The sequence below is a fragment of the Papaver somniferum genome, chromosome 6 (assembly GCF_003573695.1).
Source record: "Papaver somniferum cultivar HN1 chromosome 6, ASM357369v1, whole genome shotgun sequence".
Classification (NCBI taxonomy): Eukaryota; Viridiplantae; Streptophyta; class Magnoliopsida; order Ranunculales; family Papaveraceae; genus Papaver; species Papaver somniferum.
The window spans coordinates 85,399,920-85,426,237 of record NC_039363.1 but is presented as its reverse complement, the minus strand read 5'-3'; the positions used below and the strand labels follow the sequence as shown (position 1 = coordinate 85,426,237).

General features: G+C 37.6%; 1 protein-coding gene and 1 long non-coding RNA gene across 8 annotated transcripts; both read left to right on the top strand.

Moving 5' to 3' along the window:
* The first annotated feature begins 4,053 nt into the window (after nucleotides 1-4,053).
* LOC113288257 lies at nucleotides 4,054-8,346 on the top strand. Of its 7 annotated transcripts, XR_003330544.1 has the most exons (12): nucleotides 4,054-4,539; nucleotides 4,633-4,720; nucleotides 4,832-4,881; nucleotides 4,960-5,044; nucleotides 5,233-5,468; nucleotides 5,551-5,713; nucleotides 5,916-5,970; nucleotides 6,061-6,147; nucleotides 6,462-6,540; nucleotides 6,850-6,928; nucleotides 7,111-7,259; nucleotides 7,356-7,697. It is a non-coding gene; the product is annotated as an uncharacterized LOC113288257 (long non-coding RNA). The 7 variants fall into 7 exon arrangements; XR_003330543.1 differs by having other exon boundaries at nucleotides 4,832-5,044; XR_003330542.1 differs by lacking the exons at nucleotides 4,832-4,881; nucleotides 4,960-5,044; nucleotides 7,356-7,697 and adding an exon at nucleotides 8,055-8,346 and having other exon boundaries at nucleotides 4,057-4,539.
* Nucleotides 8,347-23,507: 15,161 nt separating this feature from the next.
* LOC113288256 (cell wall / vacuolar inhibitor of fructosidase 2-like) lies at nucleotides 23,508-24,373 on the top strand (the record flags this gene model as incomplete). The annotated part of the gene is made up of 2 exons (XM_026537232.1): nucleotides 23,508-23,650; nucleotides 23,745-24,373. Coding segments are annotated over 2 exons (657 nt in total), but the record flags the coding sequence as incomplete, so codon positions are not given.
* Nucleotides 24,374-26,318: the final 1,945 nt, after the last annotated feature.

The following is a 26,318-nucleotide window of genomic DNA, read 5'->3' as shown; positions in this document are numbered from 1 at the left end:
TTTGACTTGACTATGTTTTATAGTCTCTATACCATTCAACTGCTCGTAGTTAATAAAGATAAGATGAGAAGAAATTTACATCCGTAAGAAGAAGGATCACCAACGAAACGTAAAAGATCCATCTTTGTTGCTCTTATCACCTCTCTATCATTTTCTTAGTATATTCTATAAGAGAGATAAGTAGTTGCAGTTACAAAAAAGTTAAAATGGTTAGGACTTGGGAGTCTACTCATGGTGGCGATACAGGAGTCGATATCTTCAGCAACTACTTATCTGAGGGCAGCAGCATGAGCAAGTTAATGCTTCTTTGCATGATTATAACATCATTGTCGATCATATCAATGATCATCTTTGTCTGCGGTGATGGTCCTAATTCTAATAATAATAAAGATACTGCAGCAGATGCCGGTGCTGGTTGTGGCGCAGGATGCGGGGGTGGCTGTGGAGGTGGATGCGGGGGTTGATTATTACAACGTCATATAGTCAATTGTAACCGACACCCACCAATTCAGGTTGTCGGCTGTTGACAATGAGAAGTCATTTTGCTTGCGACGTGGTTGAGTTGAGACCATTTTTTTTTGTTCAATTGTCTCTGTTTGAACATTTTGTAGATTCGACCAACCCCAATTTCATGTTAAATTAGTAAGAAGAACTAAGTTAAAAATTTAGTTTTACTAAATTACTTGTTGGATGCTTTTATCTTACAACCATTATCTTTGGGTGTACGAGAACAGTTTACAAATCATTATCGTTTATCTTATCGTAGACCCACAATGGGGGGGAGGCTTGCAAGTTGCAGTAGCTTTAACTATTAAGAATGTCGACTGAATAAAAATCTTGGTTTTCGATTCAACATTCTGAATATATGTGGCCAAACAGACATGTACTGTGTGTAAATAAATATCTCAATGATTATGTCTCCAGCAGCCTTACAGATTTCTATATATCATCCACATTTCTTTCCAACGAAAAGAGTTGAGAATTGGTTGTAGTTTGAAAGAAAATAATGGTCAGGGCTTGGAATTCTATTCGCGGTGGTGGTGCTAGAGTGTTTTCTGGCATCATAACTACCAACTTTGCAAGCCTGTTTATGCTTGCTTGTGTGATTGTTTTGTCAGTTTCAATTGTGTCAACGATTATCTTTGCATGTGGTCGTCAGGATAATCAAAAGCAGAATTCTAAGATTAGGGGTAAGCAAAATTTAAGAGATCACAGATTGCCGGGAGATGGTGGAGGCGGCTGTCGTGGTGGTGGTGGATGTGGAGGTGGCGGTGGTTGATTTACTGATATCAACATTTGTAAGGCCGTATATGTAGATTTCACAGACGGGAATCATGCTTTAAATTTTGCAATTAACTTGTAGTGTCTGTTATTACTCCACGTACCTCTTTAATTAGCATTTTGGTTACTGACTTAATCGTCATGGCCCTGCAAAGAGCTTTCGGAAAAAAAAAAAGGCCGGAAAAATAAATTGAATGAAATTGTGGGGTGGGTGTTAGGAGAGTGAAATCCACTTGTTCCCAATTTACAACTTGTGTATCCACAAAGTTAAGCTTCATTGTTCTTCAAAGTCTTCAATTACTTAAACTAATTACAAATAAATGAATTGATTGAACACTTGATAAATAATGGTAATTGCTGCTTGGTGGTTTGGAACGACGACTTTAATGACTAGTACTTGGCTATTCAGTGATCCAAAAGTCTACTTCATGACCCAAGATCTACACCTCAATGGTAAAGGTCTTAGCCTTCAGACAAACATAATGTGCCTGACTGTCGAAGTGGTGTACCGGTGATGTTATTTCTGTTAGGTTGTTATGATGGTTTGTTAACTGCGGAGGAGAACAGTCTACCAACAATTTTGTTAGTCTTGATTTTCACCTCTATAAGGTTTTGTAATTTTTTCCCCCATTAATATGAATCTTCTTTGTTTGCTTTTTTACTACCCTATAAAAGGTCGGATGCTCATGCTTTTTTCTTCTTTTCTCATTTCTCATTTGTACGACCTTGTGGTGCTACAAATCATATTACTTTAGATGTTTTTGACCTTACAAAATATCAAACTGTAATAGGATAAAAACTATTTCTGCTGAAAATTATAAATTGGTGTGCCGCCGAGAAACGAATCTAAATCCTAAACAAATATACTGCAATGAGTATTTTAGATTCGAGAGATCAATCTGTAAGATTTTGGCCTAAACCAAGAAATGGTCATTCCAAATTCAATTCGGTCACAAAGGAAGGAAAAGGGTTGATCTTAGGGAGGAAAGCAGAGAAGGTGTTGAGATCAGAATGATGAATTCTATATGATGTAGTTGTTTATGACTTGTATCAGAATGTAGAACCTGCTTGCAGAGTGTAAGCTATAAGTTCCGGATGTTTTCTGAGTACTTGCGCTAATCAACTCTTGTCGGTTGAAATAGATTGAAAATCGATTTATACAAGTCATAGTTGAATACACTGATCTCGTAGGAAGTGGAGATAGTTGAGTGGTGGAGAAGTGGGGATCGTGTAAAAATGGCGAGAACCATGTCCCTGTCATGAAGGGAAGACTGGTTGGTTTTACACCCACTATTCCTTACTTCCGTCAACTACCCGCCTTTCCTGACACTTTCTCATAATGGGCGTGTTGCACGCCGCACGCCGTAAACCTCCAGACCAATACCCTAATGAGTATCTCCCAGTTTGTGACATGTTTGATATCTCAAATATTTTCATAGGAAATATAGAGCAAGTAACATGAAGAGTTGAACAAGTCCTTCGTAGTAGTCGCTGAGCGGGTCTTGCTGGCAAGACCTGATTATTTTGACCAATCACGTGCAAATTAGGCGACATGTAGTCATATGAATGAGACTTGTTGTAAGCCAGTGCTAAAAAAAATAGCATGTAATGCTTTTAGGTTAAATAATTAAATTATTCGTGAAATCCGTATTTATAAAATATCATTTATATTCGATGCATGTAGCATCGTTGTTAAGAAAATATCTCAAATTAATCGGTGCATATAAAGTGCCGTTGTTGGTAGAGCAACCAACCTTCTTTGGTCGAACGATAGGGAGCCAAGTAAGTCGACCAAAGATGACGTGACTGACTCATGGAGAAGAGCAGCAACTGACAACAATTATGGCATCCCATTGGTCGTCTAAGATTGGATCTAAGCCGGTCAAATCATCCAACCAAGTTGGATGGTTGAGATGATTTGCGGCAGTTGTTGATTATCGTTCTTATTCAAGACTCTTATGAGTAGCGTAGCCAACCTAATTTGAGCAGCTGCCAGGAGATGTTTGGGTAGGTTGAGGACAAGTCGATCGGTCCTCATGGAAGAGGGCGGTCGGTGATCACGACGACACCTTATTGGTCGCCCAGAATTAGATCTAGGACGGTCAATTTGGTCGGCCAAGTTGGACGGCCGAGATCGTTTTGCCACATCCACGTGCAACCGTCAGACGAATTCAAGGCTTTTAAGGCCATGTGACCAACATACTTTGGGTGATCGATTTGAGATGTTGCTGGCAGGTTATGAGCAACCTGATTGGCCAAAAGGCGAGTTGCCGGTGAGCATATCAACACTTCATTGGTCGCCTAAAATAAAATCTAAGCCATCCAATTTGGCTGGCTAAGTTGGACGTCCACGATGGATTTAAGACTGCCATGGCCGGTCTTAACTCGTTAAACACCTTTTTCAACCGCGTGACTAGCCTACTTTGGATAGCGATCATGGATGCTACCTACAGGCTAGAAGAATTTCAATTGGATGGAATAGAAGTGGGACCGCCGGTGAATACCATGGAGATTGTTTGGTCGTGCCAGGAGGAGGCTAAGCTTGATAAATCAGCCGGCTAAGTCGTACGTCCGTGATCGTTTTAAGACTAACATGGACAGTCTAGATTCAATTCACTAGTGGAAAATGAGATTTTTGAGTCTGCTTGGGCCTTGAAAATACGTCTTCCCTTGGGCTTTCTTAAAATAACGGGCTTTAGTGGAAGTCGTTTTAGATGGATTTATGTAACGACTGCGAGGGTCAGAGTTTTCTATGGGAACAAATATCAAGAGAGTCAAGAAAACCGTGCCTTGTTTCTTGAGTACCCTTATCTTATGTCCATTCTATCGTTCCTCTGCCCTCTTCTCATTTTATCCAAGCCTGATGAAACCATCAAAGAACAAACCCTAGACATTTACTGAAACCATTAAAGAACAAGAATGATTCTCTATCCGTGATTCTCTATAGAACCTTGCATCTACTACAATACAGTAAACCAAATCAATCTCTTCTCACCTTCAAAAAAGAAAAACCTTATCTATTATTATTAAACAATCTCTTTACGTCATCTCTTCATGATCTCTCTAAAAACCCAGATCTTCCCAATTTTGAAACCCTAATATATAATCGTTCACTTCCCCAGATCTATTCATGGTCATCAATTGATTAATAATTGGTGGTGTTTTTAAACCATTTGAAGAAATTAATAAACAACACAGAATCAAAACCCTAACTGGAGTTGGATTTCTTCGTGTGATGGATAATTCTCAAATTGCAGGGTAAGAAACACAAAATGAAAATCTTAATTTCCCGATTTCAATTTTCTTGTAGCCGATTTGTACTCATTGATTTAGTTAATTTTTTCGCTGAAGCACATCTGGATGGACATGTGAGATGTGGCCATGGAGAAAAGGTACAAAAGCTGCTCGAGAAATTGTATGCTGAGCAGATTTGGGTCAGGTTTGTTTTTTTTTCGATTCATTGATACTGTTCGGTGAATTTAATTTTGTCTTTGTGGATTTGTTGTTTTATTTTTTTTGGTGGATTTAATGGATTGGTTGTTTTAACAAGGGAGGAGACCTCAGCTTCATTGGTTATGGAATATCTATTGAAAACAAGTGGTATTACTTAGTTTGTATGTCCTTCAAATTCATTTATGCTGGTAACTTACCTTATTAATAAGAAGGTGGTGGTACCAGATATGGTGGTGGCCGAATATTTTTGGTCACCTAAATCTCCAAGAGAGCTATGCATTATGCATATACGGATTTATAATATCTCGTGGTATAATAATCTTATTTACCAGTCTTTATGTCTTTGTATGCTATAGGAAGTGACTCCAAATATGTTAGAGTTCATGAGATATCTAAGGAATGATTTTGCTTTTGAGAAAGTAGTGAAGGTTTTCCATTTGTATTCAGTTGATGGTATAGTTTGGATGGATGATAACCCTTGAATCTAATATATATCAGGAAATTATCGTCGGCGTTGTTGGGGAACTTGATCTTCTTAAGATTACAGAACAACTTGGCAATGTGTTCACAAGCCCAAGAGGCACATGGATACTGAGAATGAGGAATAAGTCAAAGACGATGAAGTTAATTTCTTCTTTGCATTATTTTAAGTTTAATTTTGTAGTTTATCATGTAGAAGGTATTATCACTTTGAGAACAATACGACAACTGCATCTGCCAAAGCATGCTGCAAGGTATATTGCATTTTAAATTATAAAAATGTCATAATGTTTGTATTGAAATAGTTACTTTGCTTATAAGATAAGTTTGATGCAGGGTCACATCTGCTCCTACTATCGAACACTTCGGTATGGCTACAAGCATTCAACTATGCTTATGTGTAAACTTATGCGCAGTCTACCTTCTTGTTGGCAGAAACTTACTTCTCAGTTGAGCTAGTTAGTTAGCAAATGGAGGCATAAATGGTGAAGTTTTGCGGGTAAAATTCTGAACTATATGAATAAATTTGAACTTTTATGGTTGTTAGGTTTCCAAAAGACCCATTGTAGCTGCTGAAGTTCAAGTGATAACTTTTTTCCCCCTCGTTTTATAGTTAATCAACATCTGAGTTGTTTTATTCTTCCCATGTTTTACTGGGTTTGTTATTTATATCGGTTTATGTTCATCTTGCATTGTCGCAGACTCCAGTTTCGTTCTACCATTGATTTACAAGGAATATTGCAATTGGACATAATAGTATGATGACTTTATGTTTTGTGTTAAGAGTTTCTACCTTGGTTTCTTTTGGTAGTAGCACTATTGATAATTCTGTAATGTCTGTTATAGGAAGAGAAAGTTGATATGGAGGATATCATTGCAGAGTCAATTCTGGATATTCTCGATGATAAATATGCTCACTACAAGAAAACTAAGGTTAATCATGAACATTGTTTTCTACTCTTGGTTATTTTGGTTCAAGTGTGACATTGTTTGATTGTCCTGCTCCATTTATTCAAAGTGTACGAATTGGAATCAATTGATAGTCTTAATTGCTTTAGTGACATTCTTCAGTCTGAACCTTCATATGCTTTCACAACTGTTACAATTGAGAATGTATTTTACTTTTATATACTTGATTTATTACTGATCCCAAAAAACTTCAAATGGGAGAAGGCATAATTTAAGTAATGTTAGATGGGTTAGGGATGTAAGCCTTTGGTACTGACTAAACCTTAAATATTTTGTAGAATTCTAGCTGTGTATCTCCCAGCTATATGGTTCAACAATTATATCAACGATAAGATGAGGGTCATCCTATCTGTTTTGGTAAATGTTTAACTTTTATGTCCCAGACCTCTTTTCAAGTATGCGTTGTCTTTCCATTTTCGGCTTTAAGATTCGAACACTTTATAAACACGTTTGCAGGAGAAATTGATCATAAATACATTACAATTCAATATCAGCTCCAACTTTTTCTTGATCGAGCTTTCCTTGGTTGATTATGAAATGTTTAGATTCGCACCATGTTTGTTATTTGCTGTAGCCATCCTTTATATACTATTATTTTCCAACGCAGATCCTTAAAAAAGTTAAACTTGCAAATGACCTCCATTAACATCCCTTTCTTTACTGCAGGGATGTGATTTCTTAGGAGACCACTTGATGTTATTGTTGCTTTCGTGACTGCTATTAGCATTTCTTTCCTAAACAATAGGTATCATCATTTTTTGCTCTACTTCTTTCATTTTTGAATATACAAATAAAACTGGCATGTTACTGCTGTTTATCTTTGACTGTGATCTTTATTTTGCAACAAGTATATGTTGTGCTATACTGCTCTTACAAATGACAGAACTTCAATCATTCTAATTATACGCGCTTTTCTGCTCTTATCAGCTTGTCCAACCTGCTTGCCATTCTGTGTTGGGTAATCTATGATCAAAGACTCCATATGGCTTTAAGGATAGGGGAGGATAAACATTTTCTGTGGCTGCTCACCGTGTACTCGATCTTTTATCGCGCAAAATTTTGCAAAGGATGTGCTGGTAAATCAAAAGCTTTATATTTCCTTATGCATAACCAATGTAAACTGAGCATGGAAAATAACTAAGATACTGAAACAAGTTTTGATTTGATTGTAGTGCATAGGTGTTGAATTCAAGATTGTACAGAGCTATAAAGTTCTTGGTACTAAAGAAAAAGTCTTCCATCTTTCACAGGGATTATGCTTTTTGTTTGCATCTTAGAGTTATTGGAGTAATAGACCTGATTAGAGCTAGTTTGTCAGTAAATGAAGTTGTATATTCCTTCAAATATTGTAATAGGAATATGCATTAAGCATTTTCAACTTAGTTTAGAATTCAGGTGCGTTGTCCCTCAGCAGATAGAAGCATTTTTATTTTACCCAGAGTATTTTAGATAGTTGAAGTTATAAACTGGATACACTTCTTAATACAAATTCAAATGTGAAGTCATTTCAAGTATTTTTTTTTTGGTTAATTCAATTTCAAGGTCATCATTAGTTTAACTTTGATTCAGCTGAACTAGCTTTGGATCAGATAAATAGATTTTTTTTATAAAATATAATCCAGCAAAAGGACTGTGTGTATCAGTATTATAAATATGACTGTTGAAGATAAACGTAATCTGAAAAACTCAACTAGTCTCAGGACCATTCGTTTTGAGAAATAACACTACAATTCTATGGCTCTCAAGTGTAGTCGTTTTTAGTGATTATAAGTGTTGTTTTGGAATACTTTTTATTTTCATTTTCCACTAGTGATTCCTTAATAAACTAAGCGTGTCGTACAACTAACTTCCACCTTTAACTAAAAGTGTAGGCTGCGACTTTGGAGCGATTTGATTGGCTAGTGGGAAAGAGGGGCCGGCATGCAGCAATATAGGGCATGAATGGTCGGCCATGGGAGGTGTCATCTAGGGCAAATCGGCCTGCCAAGTGGCGCGGCCACCCCCCCTTTTGCTGCTACCTTTATTTGTCGCAATTTCCTTATATTTCTTTGTTTTCCAACTTTTGGTAGGATTATGCTCCTACTAGTTCCATGATGGATCAATTTCCTAGTTTTCCTAGGTTTAGTCTCAACCAATAGGGATCGAGATATTGCGCAGACCGTAAAAACCTAATTTTTGTAAATTGATAAAATTAGGTTAGAAAAATTGAATCTTGCGAGCTAACAAAAAATTAATAAAATTTGGCGAATTTTGCGCGTCGATACAAACCACTAATTTTCATCTTAGAATCAACACATTTTGCATGCCTCTGTTTCATGCACATCTTAATCCTGACACTTCGGGAAACTCATGCTGCTCAGCTGAGAACGAACATTAGTTGTCATATCATGTCAACATTAAGAGTTCAGCTGGGAACATAGCATAGGGTAAATACTCAGCAAGCTATATATTAGTGAATAATGCAGGTGGGAGTTTAATAAAATTTACAGAATACCTGGTATTTTGCAACCAACACAATTCTAAATAAATTTCATATATAAATATACTGAATTGCGCAATACATATGTAAGCAAGAGGCGCAGGCACTCATTACTTTTAAATGGCTCTATTTCTTTGTAGAACAATAACACATTGAATACAAGGTTTTACGGTTTTAGCCCTGAACTAAAAACCACCATCAATATTAAGTCCCATGCTTAGTACGTAACAGTGAAATTGTTGCGGGGTAAGCACAAGATGGTGACAATCAAGAAATAAACTTATCAAGATGAAGTGAATAAACGTTACCGGGGAAGGGGAAGTTTCCTTGAATTTGAAGCAATGAGTCAGGTCGCAAGATAACGATTATCCTTTTCGAGTATGCTTATGTCGATTAAGTCACACCAACGAGCATGGACGGACAGGGTCTTGAGCTAGGCTGGCTAAGAGCATTTTTCCTTTGAATATCTGACAGTCTCCTCTAGGCTTTGATTAGGGATTCAACAAGAAACACGATTTGTTCGGCGTTGAATCCTCATCTATCGATAAGTTCCGCTGCGGTTGTTCAGTATTCGTACCGCTTTCTCCTAGGGTTTCTGCAGCGCATATACATATGCATGTGGAACTAGAACATTCTTCTCAATTTGTAGCAGAGAGCCTCCTGTTGAACATATATTCTTTCATCATGTCAGAAAGAGTGGATCATCTTCAACTCAGCCAGACTTTTCAACCAAACATAGACGGCTTGTATCGAAAGTAAGATTTTAATAGTCTCTTGATTTTGAAGTAATAACTCCCCCACCCCTTTTTTTAACGTTAACATCGTTCTTCAGAGTGGATGAAGCTTTGGGTCTTGCGATAACTCCCCTGTCAGGATCATCTGAGTTAAGAAGATCATATCGATATACTTTCTCACTGGTGAATGGGTGTTCGTTTGTCATGGCCGGTAGATATACGTTTTTTTTTACAGAGGTACCCTGCTGGAACATGTGTAACAGTGGTTGATGCCGATGATCTTACTACCCCTCTTCCTTCAAGATAAAACACGCATACTGTTGCAGATCTGGAAGACACGGATTTGGGTATCTCCTCATATGAGTACCCCAATACAGGCTTGCCATTTGACATTCATATGAAGTGTTTGTCTTCTAGTTACCGGACTGTTGGTGAGTTCCTAATACGGAAGGAGTTTGTTTCTTTGTACACAAAGATATGGAGGAGGTACGGCCACATTGACACCAGGAACGTGGTGCGGCACTGCTCGTCTTCTTTGGTTACCACGGTGAACTATCTTCTACCCATGGTCACAGAGATGGAAAGTACATCCATTCGTGATGTTGCTGAATCAACTGTTGAAAAGTGGGAAAACATGGTATCTACCTGTGAATCTATGAAGTTCAATGTGAGATGGCTCCGACAGCGCCTTGATATTATCAAAGTTGATCGAGCTAGCATCATTTCCAATGTCGTTCCTGCTGCAAAAGCTATCTTGGAAGAGGAAAAGGCTTTGGATGCGGAATCTGAGAAAGTGGAGCAGGCAATCCAAAACTTGAAGAGTACGGCCGAAAGGTATCAGGATAGGCTGAATATGATGCTTTCAAGGGACTAGAACTTGCTAGATGGTCTTATATGAGCTATTCTTTTTAGTAATTGGTATGATAACGTTTGAATGTTTTTTTTTTTTTCGAACATTGTTTTGGCAAATGAATCACATTGAATTTTTGGTAAACAAACAAAGTTTACATCAATGCGTCTTAAATAATAGGAAATATAGGTAAGTCAGATATGAGAGAAATGCCTGATCGATCGTGTATGCCTTGAGCCATTTTCCATTGATGACTGCCTCCAATTTTCCTCCGTCCTCCTTGACAATCTTGTAGTACCCGCTTTTATAAACTTTGGTGATCACATAAGAGCCTTCCCATTTTGGGAAAACTTTGGTGCAGACATGTCTTACTGAATATGCTTGGTTGTCTTTAGTACCAGATCTCTTATTTGAAAAACTCGAGGTTTTATACTTTTGTCGTATGCCCTGGAGATCTTCCTCCTATACGTCTGAGCATGCTCTTCCACCTTAATTCTCCTGGAACCCAGAGTGTCTACTTCTGGTATTCTGAAGATCGATGCTTCGGTCTCATTCCATTGGACTCCACTTGCTGCTGCAATCCTAGCCGAAGAGATTTTGATATCCGCTGGGAGAATGTCATCAGCGCTGAAAAGACGAGGGTACCCAAATATACCTCAAACTAAAACTTTTCCACCTATAAGTCCTTTCTTCGAAAATGATTGTCTATGGACTGAGTCGAGACAATACAACAAATCGGTTCACACTTTGTGTGATCGTGTATGGATGCAAGATCGAGACAATACAACAACAAGAAAACTTGTTTGATTAACTATGGATACAAGATTGAGACAATGCAACAACAAAGTGTATTTGCTTCATAAATGGTTCGGACTTAACCAAACACAAATAGGATTACTTTCAAGTAAATAAGAATTAACGTTTGTGTAATTTACTCTAAATTATAATAACAACAATTATAATTGCGGAAAATAAAAGTAAATGACACAGCAAGATTTTGTTAACGAGGAAACCACAAATGCAGAAAAAACCCGGGACTTTGTCCAGAATTGAATACTCTAAGGATTAGGCCGCTATAAAAAATCAAACCAACTTCGTATAGTTGAGACCAAGCAACTAAACCTATAGTTCACATGGTTCTGTATGTATTCCCACGCCTCCGACTTGTAATAAGTCACGTACTTGGAATAATTCCTTTGCTGCGTATTCCAAACAGTAAAGGAACAACAAATCTGTTTGGTATCAACTCTTTTCAACCAAGTGATGTGAGTTCGACAAAAGGCTCTTCTGTTTATCTCAATAAACTCCTTTATTAGGTTCTTAGATCTATCTTATTATCAACTACCAAAGTAAGTGTTAAGATTTTGCAATCAATACTTTTAATCACAAAGAATTGTATTGATGCCGATCTACACAACTAATCAATCCAATCTACCACAAGGATAAATCGATTATAGTTGGATCCTCTTTTACCGAAACAAGTATTGTGCACACCAAAGATTATGAACCCAAATAAAAAATCTTCAAAGTCTTCTTTGTCTTCAAATCTTCTTAGATATTCAATAAACACCTGCACACAATCAACTTGAATCTCTTATGATAAATCACGCATAGAACGGAGTCTGTTAACAATGAATTATCACAAGACGTCATTAGATATACAAACAGTCTAAAGATCCCCGTCAAAACTTTGATCTAGTTTGAGTGAATCTTATATCAGAAGAGAAAATTCTCAAGCATAAATAAACTAGGTGCAATCAAAGTTCAACCACCGTTAGTCAATCAAATCAATCGAAAACAAAAGATAAACCGCAATTATCTAGTTTCCCACCAACGATACTAATAGAGCTTCTCAATCTCAAAGAAGTCTTTAAACTGAGCGGACGTAAGAGATTTCGCCTAATTAGGTTACCCTCCTCTCCGAATAGGCCGCTTCACTAGTAGCAGCACAACTGAGATAGTTTTGTTGTCTCTGAGGATTAGTTTGCTCGAAATGAAAACTTTGATATTTATAGACCGAGGAAGTTTGGACACCAAGGAATTTCCAAAACTGAAAATATTCTCAAGATATGCAATATATTCCAGATTCGGTTTCCATAATTCCTGGAAATGCTTTGTCCAAATAATGACCGAAAATTTCTTAGAAAATCTCCAACTAACAAATGCACATTACTAATTTTCATTTTCCAAAAATAAAATTAAAAACCTTAAATAAAAGATTCTCAATTTATTTTATTCGATCCGGGATTTTCTTCCTTTATCTACTAAGGTATAACTTTGAACAATTAAAGATAAGCATTACTGCACATGTTCAAAGTATGTCGACATCCTTACTTTGTAAGTCCTCTTTCATACTTACAATCTTGAAACCGATTTGCCACACTTCCAAACAAGTTTAGAATTGGTGCATCTGACTTTCAAGAACTACGTGATTGATCAAGAATACTCAATCACCAAACATGGGTTTCACGGTTTTACCAAAACAAGTTTCGGTTCTGCCTCCATGTGAGTACTTTGCATAGTCACGCTAGTTAAAAAAAATTGGTTGACTAGGTACTAGGATCGCTTCCCAAATATATATGGTATCTAACTTGTACTTTCTGCACATGTCCATAGGATCAGTTCTCCTTTGCCTAAAAACGTTATGCACATGTCTATAGGATCGGTTCCCCTTTCTGCTAAAAACTTTCTGCACCTCATACAAGGATCGATTCCCCTTTGTGATAGGTTGCACCTTTTACTAGGATCGGTTCCCCTTTACCCAGAGTAGGTCATACCAATAACACTAAATCGGTCATACCATCTCAGGTGATTACTTAAGATCGGTTTCACTAATAAAAGTCATACCAATACAAAAGTCAGGCCTTTGTGAATAGTTTTACCAAGAACATAAACAAGTCATGAGCGGTTATACTAATCATACATATTGGTAGTTCAAAATATATGCAATGAATAACAATACCAATAATGCCTGGCGATTTCTCTTTCGATTCACAAAACAAGTTCATGAATTTACTTCCTTAAAACAAATGTAAAACATTGTTTCCTAGGATGAAATCTTCACCTTATACCCATACATAATCACAATAGCATTCAAACGATTATGTCAATGTCTTATCTATAAAGTTTAATGGTTAAGCAATAAACCTCGTATTGTATTCCTTAATACTATGTCTAACTAGAGTATAATCATTCATGCTTCGCAGTTTTGTTTTCAATATGCACGACTTGAAAGATACGTTAGGTAATGAAACAGTTAAAGTCAAATATCACTAACCTCAAGTGGAAGGATGATGTTGTCGTTGTAGCTCCTTACTTCTTCACTTCTTCAAGTCTTCGCAATACTTGTAATGTCTCAAATCCTAATACTTTCAAGCTAACCTATACGAAGTTGACTCTAGTACATAATCAAGCGAATCTTTTAATGAGTTTTGTCTCATTAAAATATGACAATCAAACTTGACATACCAACGCTTGGTGGGTTCAACGGAGCTATGCTCTAACAAGCGCCATAGACAAGTGAATAAGGAGAGACTCCGGTAGATCTCCTAGGTGCCGTACGATACGCCCTCAAAGCCGTATGCAATTTTTCGTGCCATGTTCTGGGTCCATCATGCACTGTTCGACTAGAATTCGAATTAAAGTCTTGTTGGTGCTTTCGGCTTTCCCATTCCCCTGAGGGTAGTACGGAGTAGAGAAGACTTTCCTAACTCCATATTCTTCAAGTATCTCTCGTACCTGCTTGTTGGAAAAGGGATTACCATTATCAGTAATGATGTGCTTAGGGACGCCGAACCGATAAATGATGTACTCCTTGATGAATGATGCAATAGTCGCTCCAGTGTTTCCTTTGAGAGGAATAGCTTCGACCCATTTGGTAAAGTACTCCGTCGCAGTTATGATATACTCGTGCTGTTTTGACGATAGGGGATTGATTTTCCCACAAGGTGTGTGGATGAGATTCCCGTGAGTTTGACATTCGTAGCATTTCTTAACAGATGCTGCCGCATAATCTTCCATAGTTGGTGTCACACGCCCATTTAATCGCCTAAAATTTTCATGGGACATGACCGGCAATACTATGTGGTTCAGTGAATCAACTTCACCTACAAGTACTCAGCCTTGCATACTTGCATCAAAGTATGCATCTTCCTTCACTCTTAAGGATTTATGCAACAGAAGTCTTCATCTTCTTTATCTCTAACTCTTTATGCCCCCATAAACATAAGAGGTTTTCCATGCATTAATTAAAAAAACTCAACAAGATCAGCAACTTAATGAACATAAATATATACTGCAACAAACTCATTTTATTACACTAAAGGAAGATTACAAAACTTGGCCATCACATGGACCAAAACAGGCCATCACCCTCTTGGTGATGCCTTATTCTCTCAAACAATGAGACCAACTCTCTTCTATCTAGCCTACTGATTTTCTAATGTCTCTACGCTATTTATGCAGTGGTTATAAGGGCAAAAACCGTGCATAACACTTGCACACACATGGAACAACCATGTGTCCTATAGGGTAGTTTCCATAACCGCCAATCTACTTTTCAACTGCCACCTTTTGTGTTGTCATGCAGATTGAAGACACACTTGTCTTGAACGCTTAGAGACACTCTACCAAGGTTATAAACTCATTTCATAACCCTTCCAACATGTATCGCACCTGCCAACAACCAACTTATAACTGCCACATGATCCAGATTGCACCATTGTTGCATATTTTTGAACTTGGCGTTGATCCAATGCTTAACCATCTCGGACCTGCAAGATTCTTGATCTAAACCAATGCACAAACAATCCTTGTGATTTAATCATCAATGCCAACACCTCAAGCTCATTCTGATTATTCATGCGCCATATGCTTCACTTATCTAATTTGCTTGACAATAACAATGCCACTCTTGTATTGCTAGCTTGTTTGCATTGTTCAAGATTTGTCCCTACCTTGAAATAATGCATATAATAATTCTTAGTTTATTCTACCTACTTGCATCATCCTTGAGTTTGGGCCAACTCAATTCCATGGATATGCCTTAATGCCAACATCGCGTGTTGCATCTTGCCACTTTCGCCTTGCCTTGCCTTTCCGTCAATGAAGCTTTGCGTCGTCCAATAAGCTTAATTACTTAGCCAAATTTTTTTGCAGTATAGCACTATCTTTGCGGTTCACTGGCCCTATAGGGTTCTTCCATTTTTAGCACTTGATAGTCTATGCAGTGTCGTGTAATCATTGTCGGACACTGACTTGGCCTGCAACACTGTAACGCGCAATCATTATGCATCACTTTCCTGGCAGGTCATAGACCTCCCCCACCTAATCTATTCAACGTCCTCGTTGAACGCAATAAAGTATACTCGCTATACTTGTTCGCTGGCCTTGTAAACTTATGAGCCTATCTCAGAAATCAACAAACTTGTTTGGCCTTTTCCCTTGCCAAAAATTTTCTGCCTAGTACCATATGCCATCACTTATCTTACTGCCTTGTCATTGATCCTACGGACTTGTATTATTGTCGTCACGTTGTCTTACACTCCATCTTCAACTACAATCGCATATCAACACCCAAATGCAACTTGGAAATTCCTCTTGTCAATTCCCTGAATTAGGCTTGAATTTTCCTTGAATTAATTATTTGCGCCTAAGGATACGCAAGTAATGATTCTCCCTAACTGATCGCAATGGTCATTGCCATAGTCTTTCTCCTTCATTTTCAGACTTTAGTTGCACCGCACAACATAACAGGACTTATACAAGACTTGGCCTCATTCTTCAATCATATGCGTCTATGCCAAATCAAGCCATGCCTTAAGGTACGCACTCTATGATTCCATACCACTCTTGCTATGCGCCAAAACCTATAGCCTTTACTGCACTTTGCTAACATAAGCACTTTTACTAGATTTGGCCTCCAAATCATATTGCAAACTTCACCTTCTTAGACTTGCATCATCTGTATGCCAAAGAACCTGCACCTTGCCGGTCTTTGCATGCATTGTCGCAACATCATGATTGAAATGCATTACTTTAGTATAGTCATGACTTAGGAATACCCGGGACATCCCACCGTCACTTTGGACAAGGTATCCTCTTCACGCGCTTTTGAAACCAGCAATTTAAGCATCACTTGCTTTTTCAAAATACTACGCTTTAATGTGGAGGAAAAACAACATCATGTTCTTCCTAACTATGAGTTACTCTTAACTCATATACTTGATGGACTTACATCTTCATTTTAGTTGCGTTACTCCATGCTATTGCTGCCAAATGTTGTCGCACTTCCACATAACTCTCAACAGCAAACTCGACTATGCCACCAACTCTATTTACTTCTTTCACTTTCAGCGTCTTCTATTGCATATTTTGGCTTAATATGCTATGTAACATCTTCCACACGAACTAGTTTTACTTTGAACGAAAGAGACAAGAACTCTCGTCTCAAATATCCTCATCCGCTACTACCTTACATAGAGAGACAATTCCCAACACCAAGGTCCACTCGACCCAAACTGAAAGTATACTCAAACTTGAGCAAATAGTCGCGCCAACTGATTGAAACTTTTAAGACCTAACAATTCTTGCAATACTGACTTCGTCTTCACTTCTAAGCAACAAACAAGGAACTGAGACAACACCTACTGTCTCCAATGTAGCAGTTTACTTTTCCGCATGCATTCTTCTACTTATCAACGTTCTTATGCAACTCCCATAACGAAGCAAAATATAATTGACACTTAGTTGAATACTCCTTCAAACTGATGTTATCATGTTGCTTTAGCTTTCATGAAGATTTCCTAAAAATGACCTCATGCCATTCTTATGCATCACGCTACTTTGTCCTTCCTTCTCCACGCATCATTAATTTTGCCTAAGTTGCATCTCTAAACGCATTATGCATCTTGGCCATGCCCAAATCCTATTTGGTGCATGCTACTGTCGCATACCTGCTATGCCAATTAGCACCCAACTCTTGACATAATATTGTGCACCTTTGCACAACTGGAACGGACTTAACTTGGTGATTCTGAGCATCACTATAGAGCTCAGCAAAGTCATGTTACACAATGTCTTTCGTGGACAAATCCCTTGGACAATCTCAACAAGGCCATAATCCTTGCAAATGATGCAACATTTCCTATGTTCCATGTTGCAAGAATGCCGCATTCTTCTTCAAACTTAGAACTCATTTTTACTTCCATGTACAACTGGTTACTATTTTCTTTCCCCTTCTCCAAAATCAGCTTCAGTAGCAATAATTGTTGATTTGCAGTCGACAAGAACATCCGCTTGTGGTTATGATCAAATGCAGATCTTTAGACACCCTTGTCCAAGCATATTGATCCCACTCATAAACCAGGTGTAAACACACTCCTTGTGTGCATCTAGCATCAACGAAGAACTCTTTGCAAATGTAAGACCTTGGTGTACCGGTTTTTTTCCTAACTTACATTTTCTTTCTTCATCCTTTCCATAAGATTTATACTAGACAAGAATTGGCCATCCAATTCTTCTTTTATGGCATTACATTGCCATAAAAATGCTGGTTCACAAACAGACTTTGCATTACCACCAAGGTACATGTATTAGAGAGAGATAACTTTAATATTCCATCCAACTGGCTACAATGAGATACCTTCAATTCTATCACATAGACATGTTATCAATCTTCTTTGCCACTGCAAAGGCCAATAACATCTTTGCATTCAGGAATTTTAGCAAAATTCCCATTACAAGTAGTAATGTACTCGGTACTGATAATACTATGAAAATATGCATTCTAAATGCGTAATATTTGCATATTTGTGAGAAACATGCACTTAAACTTCTGACTTGCACCATAGAAGTCAGCATACTCTTGAGTTTTGTCATGCAATCACTTGAAAACCCGGTTTTCAATGACTTTTGTTTGTTCGTCTAACACTTTGGGCAGGAAATTTGACACCTTTGTTATAAACTTTCATGGCATGTTGCTACTTCAAGCTTCAAAGTTCATTCTAATTGATCTTTACACACAATATCAACTTCTTCTAGTCTCCATACTAAAGAAACCCAAACAATTCTTCACTGAATTTGACAAACAAATGACACCAACTTGAGTAAAAGAGAGAAAAATCAAGAACAATGTCCCCAAACACCGCTCTGATACATGCTGTCACACGCCCATTTAATCGCCTAAAATTTGAATGGGACATGAACAACAATACTATGTGGTTCAGTGAATCAACTTCACCCACAAGTACTCAGCCTTGCATACTTCATCAAAGTATGCATCTTCCTTCACTCTTAAGGATTTATGCAACGGAAGTCTTCATCTTCTTTCTCTCTAACTCTTTATGCCCCCATAAACATAAGAGGTTTTCCATGCATTACTTAAACAAACTCAACAAGATCATCAACTTAATTAACAAAAAGATATACTGCAACAAACCCATTTTATTGCACTAAAGGAAGATTACAAAACTTGGCCGTCACATGGACCAAAACAGGTGATGCCTTATTCTCTCAAATAAAGAGACTAACTCTCTTCTATGCAGCCTAATGATTTTCTAGTGTCTCTAAACTATTTATACAGTGGTTACAAGGGCCAAAAAACGTGTACAACACTTGCACACACATGGAACAACCATGTGTCCCATAGGGTAGTTTCCATAACCGCCAATCTGCTTTTCAACTGCCACCTTTTGTGTTGTCATGCAGATTGAAGCCACACTTGTCTTGAACGGTTAGGGACACTCTACCAAGGTTATAAACTCATTTCACAACCCTTACAACTTGTCTCGTACCTTTGGCACGCTTGTGAAGCCAACAACCAACTTATAACCGCCACCTGAGCCAGATTGCACCACTGTTGCGTATATCTGAACTTGGACCATATCCAATGCTTAGCCATCTCGGCCCTGCAATCTTCTTGCTCTAAACCAATGCACAGACAATCCTTGTGCTTTAATCATCAAGGCTAACACCTCAATCTCATTCTGGTTATTCATGCGCCATATGCTTCACTTAGCCAATTTGCTTGACAATAACAATGCCACTCTTGCATTGGTAACTTGTTTGCACTGTTCAAGCTTTGGCCCTTCCTTGAACTAATTAATGGACTGATTCTTAGTCTATTCTACCTGCTTGCACCATCCTTGAGTTTGGACCAACTCAATTCCATGGATCTGCCTTAATACCAACATCGCATGTTGCATCTTGCCATTTTGGCCTTGCCTTTCCCTCAATGAAGCTTCATCGTGTCGGACAATAAGCTTCATTACTTAGCCAAATGTCTTTACAGTATAGCACTACCTTTGAGCTTCACTGGCCCTGTATGGTTTTTGACATTCTTAGCACTTAACAGTCTATGCAGTGTCGCGCAATCATTGTCGGACACTAACTTGACCTGTAACACTGTAACGCGCAATCATTATGCATCACTTGCCTGGACGGTCATAGTTGGCCAGTAGTACATTTCATGCACATGGAGAAACAACTTCTTCTTCCCTTGGTATTTAATTCATGTGTCTCTTTCAACATAGTCAGGATTTCAGACTTCGCCAAACATTATAACAGGTCTCCTCCAAAGCTATTGTGTTATAGGATTCCCTCATGAAATATGAATCTCTTGGCTCTTTGATTTATCTTGACTGCATCTCTTTTGGTAGCATGCAGTACAACATTACGGAGATAGTTGATGTACGATTCCTGCCAGTCCCCAGCATAATTGACAGTCAGAATCTCCAATTGATGTGATGGCGCTTGACAATTGGAGCAAGACCCTTGGAACGTTTGAGATTGGGTCTCCATATACGACCAGTAGTATCTGAGGCATTGAAGACATCAGTAAAGAGTCACCACTAGCGTTTTCCCACATATATCACCAGAACACGGTTAAGTTGTAGCTGTGCTTCTTCACCCCCAAGACATCTCGACAAGGATCCATCTAAGTTTTTGTGGTATAACATTCCATGGAGCATGAAGAAGTTTTTTAGGGTTTTAAGACTAACCTTTCCTTCAGAAAGAAAACTATTAAGTTCTTCAATAATCGGAGTTCTCCCATCGTTGGTTTCAGTATCTTTGGGTTGTGAAAGCCACGTTGATGCCACAATTCGTCTCTTCACCGTCAAAGTCTCTTCCAAACCTTCAAATTGTAATTTCGAAGCTCTTTGAGTGAGTATACTCCATTCATTTGATTGACCAGCAGTTTCGAGTCGCCTCTTACTTCCAGGTGTGTGGCTCCTTCTTGTTTGGCTAGTGACATCCCTATGAGAAAATCTTCGTATTCCGCTGAATTTTTGGTGCACTGAAAGTCCAGCTTGAACGAATGTTAAAAGTCTTCACCAGTTGGAGATACTAGAACTACACCTGCTCCTCCGGTGTTGCTGCTAGGATAGCAGAACCGTCAAAATATAATAACCACGCTTCCTCTTTGATAAAGGAGTTTTCTGGAAACTCTCCGGGAAGGTATTAATGCAGCGCAGTAGTATCTTCTCCTAGGAATGCTGCTAGAAAGTCTGCTACTGCTTGTCCTTTAATATCTCTCGGAGGAGTTCACGTTATGTCGATCTCCTACATTTGGAGTAGCCATTTAGCCGGCCTACCTATCAAGGCCGGTTTTGAGAGTAGGAACTTGACAGGAACAACTTTATCTACTAGCACCACTTTGTTTGACAGTACAAAGTGCTTGAATTTCTGAATAGCATGGATTAAAGCTAGAAACGATTTCTATACCTTAGGATACCTGAGTTCAGCATCTCTCAAAGTATGACTGAAGTAGTATATAGGGCGTTCAATCTCTTCATCATCTTCTTGAGCAAGGAGGGCTCCAACAACAGCGTCGCTGGAAGCAGTGTAGAGAAACAACGGTCTTCCTTGTACGAGAGATTTCATAACAATCGGTGATGACAATATTTGTTGAGTTTTCCGAAAGGCTTCTTGTTGCAGCCTGGTCCAAATGAAGCTTGCTCCCTTTTTCACTAAGGGGGTGAATGAAGCGATAAGTTGAGCTCAACCAGGTATAAAACGCCGAATGTAGTTTACCTTGCCCATGAAGCTCTGAAGTTATTTCACAGTTTGCGGAGGAGGTATTGTGAGGATAACCTGGATCTTGGTTGGATCAACCTTGATTCCTTCAGCGGTTACTTGGAATCCCAGAAATTTTCTAGAAGAAACCCCAAAAGCACATTTCAAGGGGTTCATTTTCAGTTTATATTCACGACACCTTTCAAACACATGTCGCAAGACGTCTGTGTGGGCTGCTCAAGTTTTTGACTTGACTACTATGTCATCTACATGATCTTCAACTTGTTTATACATCATGTCATGAAATATTGCAGTCATGGCACGTTGATAGGTAGCACCAGCATTTTTCAAACCGAAAGACATTACAGTATAATAAAAGTTTCTGAGGGGAGTTTGAAATGATATATCCATCCATGAAGGAGAACATGCCATGTCCACTGGTAACATCTACTAGCATGTCGATGTTGGGAAGAGGTAAGTCGTCCTTGGGGAAGCACTTATTCATATTTCTGAAATCGACACAACACCTGATTTGACCGTTCTTCTTCTTTACAGAAACTACATTATCCAACCAGGTAGGATGTTGAATGGGTTTGATGAAGCCGACGACTAGTATCTTCTGAATCTCAGTTTTGATTTTTTCTTCAACATCGTGCCTGAATTGTCTTGGAGATTGTTTGACTGGCTTGGATCCGAGTATTATATGTAGATGATGAGTGACCAACTTTTCATCTAAGCCGGACATTTCCTCATAGGTCCATGCGAATATATCCTGATACTCTTTGAGAAGGCCTTGGAACTTCTTCATTCCCGATGTTGACAGTTTCAAGCTCATTTTTTAGAATTTCGATTTCTGTTATCTAACCACTCATTGTCCTCATTTTTTAGAATTAAGAGTTCAACTGGGAACATAGCATAAGGTAAATACTCAGCAAGCCATACATGAGTAAATAATGCAGGTGGGAGTTTGATAAAATTAACAGAATACCTGGTATTTTGCAACCAATACTATTCTAAATAAATTTTATATATAAGTATATTGAATTGCTCAATACATATATAAGCAAGAGGCGTACGCACTCATTATTTTTAAATGGCACTATTTCTTTACAGAACGATAACACATTAAATACAAGTTTTTACGATTTTAGCCCTGAACTAAAAACCACCATCAACACAAACTTAAAAGGTTATGCACAAATCTCAAATGCAAATGTTGGCGGTATGAAAATTTCTGAGATAGGTAATATAACTCTATGTATAAGTTCACTATAGATATTGTTTGAAAATGACTAGTTATACACTTAGAGATTTCATTTCTGTTATCTAACCACTCATTGTCATCATTTTTTAGAATTTCGATTTTGTTTCTTCTAGATCTCTGTTTATCCTTGTTATGAAAGTATTTTGTATTTCTATCTCGTAGAGCATTGTTTTGATCCCTATTGTTGTCTTTCCAAAAATTTTCATCTATAGCGCAGCATTTAGCTAACTCTTTTATGAGATTAATCAAGTCAGTGGCTTTGTTTGAATAAGTTTGAATAATTGTTCTTAATGAACTGATACCCGTTGACAACGAAGAGAGTTGTCATGAGACTATGTGAGTCGCAGATAAATGACTGGAACAGAATTATAGGTATTCAATCTGATAACATTTCCGTAATGGGATTAGTGAAAAGTGGCATCCTCCAGTCAATGATGTCTACAACGTAAATTGCTTCTCATATAGATAAAAATGTATTACCAGGCTGGGTCTAATTTGTAGAGATTTTGCAGGCATCATCAATGAACTGCGAGGAGGTGCACCTCTAGCTATTGATCTGGAGCAAGTTGAAGCACAATCGTTATTGGAAGTGGTCCTATGAACACAAGGGAATGGATGGAAAAAGATACATCTGGAGGGAGACTACTTGAGTATGATACCAGCTATAAATGGAAAAACAACGACAATAAAATGGACAACACACAATCTAGTCCAAGATACTTTTAATATTTTGAGTTCGTTTGAGTTTTGAATTTGCACTTATGCATACACAGATGCAAATTACTTAGCGGATTCTCTAGCAAAATTTGCAAGAACCCATTCTCTTTGCTTTAGTTTGTTTAGTAATGAGCCTGACTAGATTAAGTCTTTGATTCAGCGGGATAAAAACAATATGTAATATTCCGTTTTTTGAACGAATGATCTCTCCTTTCCTATTAAAAAAAAATGGAAGAGTCGCAAATAATCTTCACACATCCACAATAATTATATTTTGTCCGCTGTGCGCCGATTGCTATACTCTTTTGTACTACCACCGTGAGTTATTATATATTAGATCCTAAACAAGATTCACTTCATCAGAGATTAAGAATTCATACGAGTACTACATACATCCGCATCTCAAATGGGTAAATGCAATCATAATCATAATCATCAGAATAATATTATGTTCCTCCTTCCTCTGATCATTATAATCTCTTTGTTTTTCTCTCCTTCCGACAGTATCAGTAGCACGGCAGGAAAAAAACTCAACAAGCTTGTAGATTCAATCTGCAATCAAACCCCAAATCATAAGTTCTGTGTCGACGCCATATACACCGATCCTCGTGCTTCAGAAGCTGATATAATTCTGCTCGCTTATATCTCTTTCGGTTTAGCATACACCAACGCTACAAACATCCTATCCTTCATTACTGATCATCACTTGTTAGTTGATAATCAAAAGAATGGGTCTCACGGTTCCCCGGCTTTAGCAGAGGGTCTAAAACAATGCAGCCTTGATTACAAAAAGGCCGTGACTGCGCTTGAAGTAGCCCTCAACGACTTGGATTCAGATACTTATGACCTTGAAGAGTCCGCCGGTGTTCTTGCTCAGTCCGCAGTGCATTGTGAACATAGCTTGAAGCCAACTATGACGATTTCTTCATCATTGCATTCCCAGTTGACTAGGAGGAATAGAGATTTGAAACTACTGGGTGGAATTTGTTCTGTGATCTCATCAAGGCTCTTTAATTGATCAAATGATTTACATTTTAGTTATCTGGTTATTATCGTACCCGATTCCAGTGTTTATTTGACAATTCTAATATATCGTATTACTTATTTTGTTAATGAATTTTTTCTTCTCTTCATTTTGTGTTCTTGGAATGAAATATTGCAGCATAAAGAGGCAAAACTGTCCACACTTGAAGATAAGCCTAAATGTTGGATTACGTTAATCGTTCACCTAAGTTGGACGTTTCTATGTGGGTAAAAAACTCATGACCATAGGAAACTTTTCCGGTCCCATCAACACGTGTAGACAGACAAATAGTTCGGCTGTTTTTGTCACGAGAAAGTTGTGTACAGGCACTGTTGTATGACTTGCATCGTAGGTTGGGCTTTTAAGTTGCTCATGGGAGGATCACATAAAATCCATTTGAAGGGCGGTTCCTACCAGAGATGGTATAAAAGTTGTGTTGGGATGCCACACGCCATGGCAAACTAGCTTCCCCACTACGGTAAAGCTTACAAATCTAATTAAATTAAAGTACTATATTATATTATGTTTTATGGGTTCCTTATCAATAAAATTTTAGTTGATTGTATTTGATGGGACATTTATTAACGGATTATATAAAATTTTATGGGACCCTTTTATAATAAAAATCTGTTAAAATAACTAAAAACAGAAAAGAAAAAAAGAACTAAAAGCTAAACAACTGCTAAGCGATCAACATTACACCGGTAGCAATCTAAACTAGACCGTTTGGTGTAGTCTTGATCGTGCGGTCGAGACTTGACCGTCTGATAGAAACTTGACATGGCCTGGCTAAGTGGCAACTTTGCCATAGGAACCGGCCTTACTGACAGGAAAATACAAGGATATCAATAGGGGTATCAATTTGCTTAGGGAAGACCAATCCAAAGGTAATAAGTATTTGTCTTATGTGGACTTTGCTGAATTGATCTTACATGTTAACAAATTTATGGAAAAAAGCCCAACACAAAGAAAGAAAAGAAGTATAGAACGATTTTTTTGGCATCGGGTTGTTCTTTCTTTTTTTTTTGATCATTAAATTATCAGGCCAACTATTATTTAATGATAAGAAATGTCCTAATAATAGCAAATGATTCAATTGTCCCTTTACTTAATCAATTTATTATGTTATTGTCATTTAGTTTTTAATTTTAATGTATATTTATTTTTTTATTTTTTTTTAATATCTATTTTTTATTAATTATTTAATAAAAAATTCATCTTAATTTTTTTCGACCAACTGTAATGTTTGGTTAAGCCGAACTTTTTTTTTATCTTCACTGAACTTTATCCTGTAAAAAAAATGTTGAGTTTGATCATTTTCTCTTTCCTAGCCGAACTTTTTTTCTAAATACCTATATGTTGAGTTCTGCTACGTCGAAACTTTTATCTCCTAACCGAATTTTTTTCCGAGAACCTATTTATTGAGTTCGGTATGTCGCAATTTTTATCTCCTAACCAAACTTTTCTATGAAAACCTATATATCGAGTTCGGTTACGTTGCAAATATTTCTCCTAACCGAAGTCATGTTTTTTGCTTATTTTAAGCTGAGATTTCGGCTACGAAGGTGGACTCGAGAAAACCGAACATTACTGTTTATACCCCATAGTGAAAGTTCGGCTGCCTGTCCTGGAAATCTAATAGCAGGACAAAGCAAAAACTCCATTAAGACTAAGTTCGACTACTCGTGCCTTCAGAAACATTAGCCGAACTACATTTGCAGATAAATACCTGTTCTTCAAATCTTGTAGTTGAACGTGTTTGACCTGACATAAATCAAGCTATAAATTTCTCACTTCCAGGAAATTTTTGTCAATTCAAGCAACAAAAAACTAAATTTAAAGTATGCCTGAGTAGTTTGAAGATTCAGATCAAAAAAAGAAAAAGTTCTTCCAAAACTCTTATTCTCCTTCTTCTCTCTCAATAATTTAATTTAAAAAAACAACTTATTGATTTAATTTTACACTAATCATTAAAATTAGCTTAAATTGATAATTCAACTAATCATTACAATAACTTAATAAGAAAGGGTAATTTTGCCATTATGATGAATATT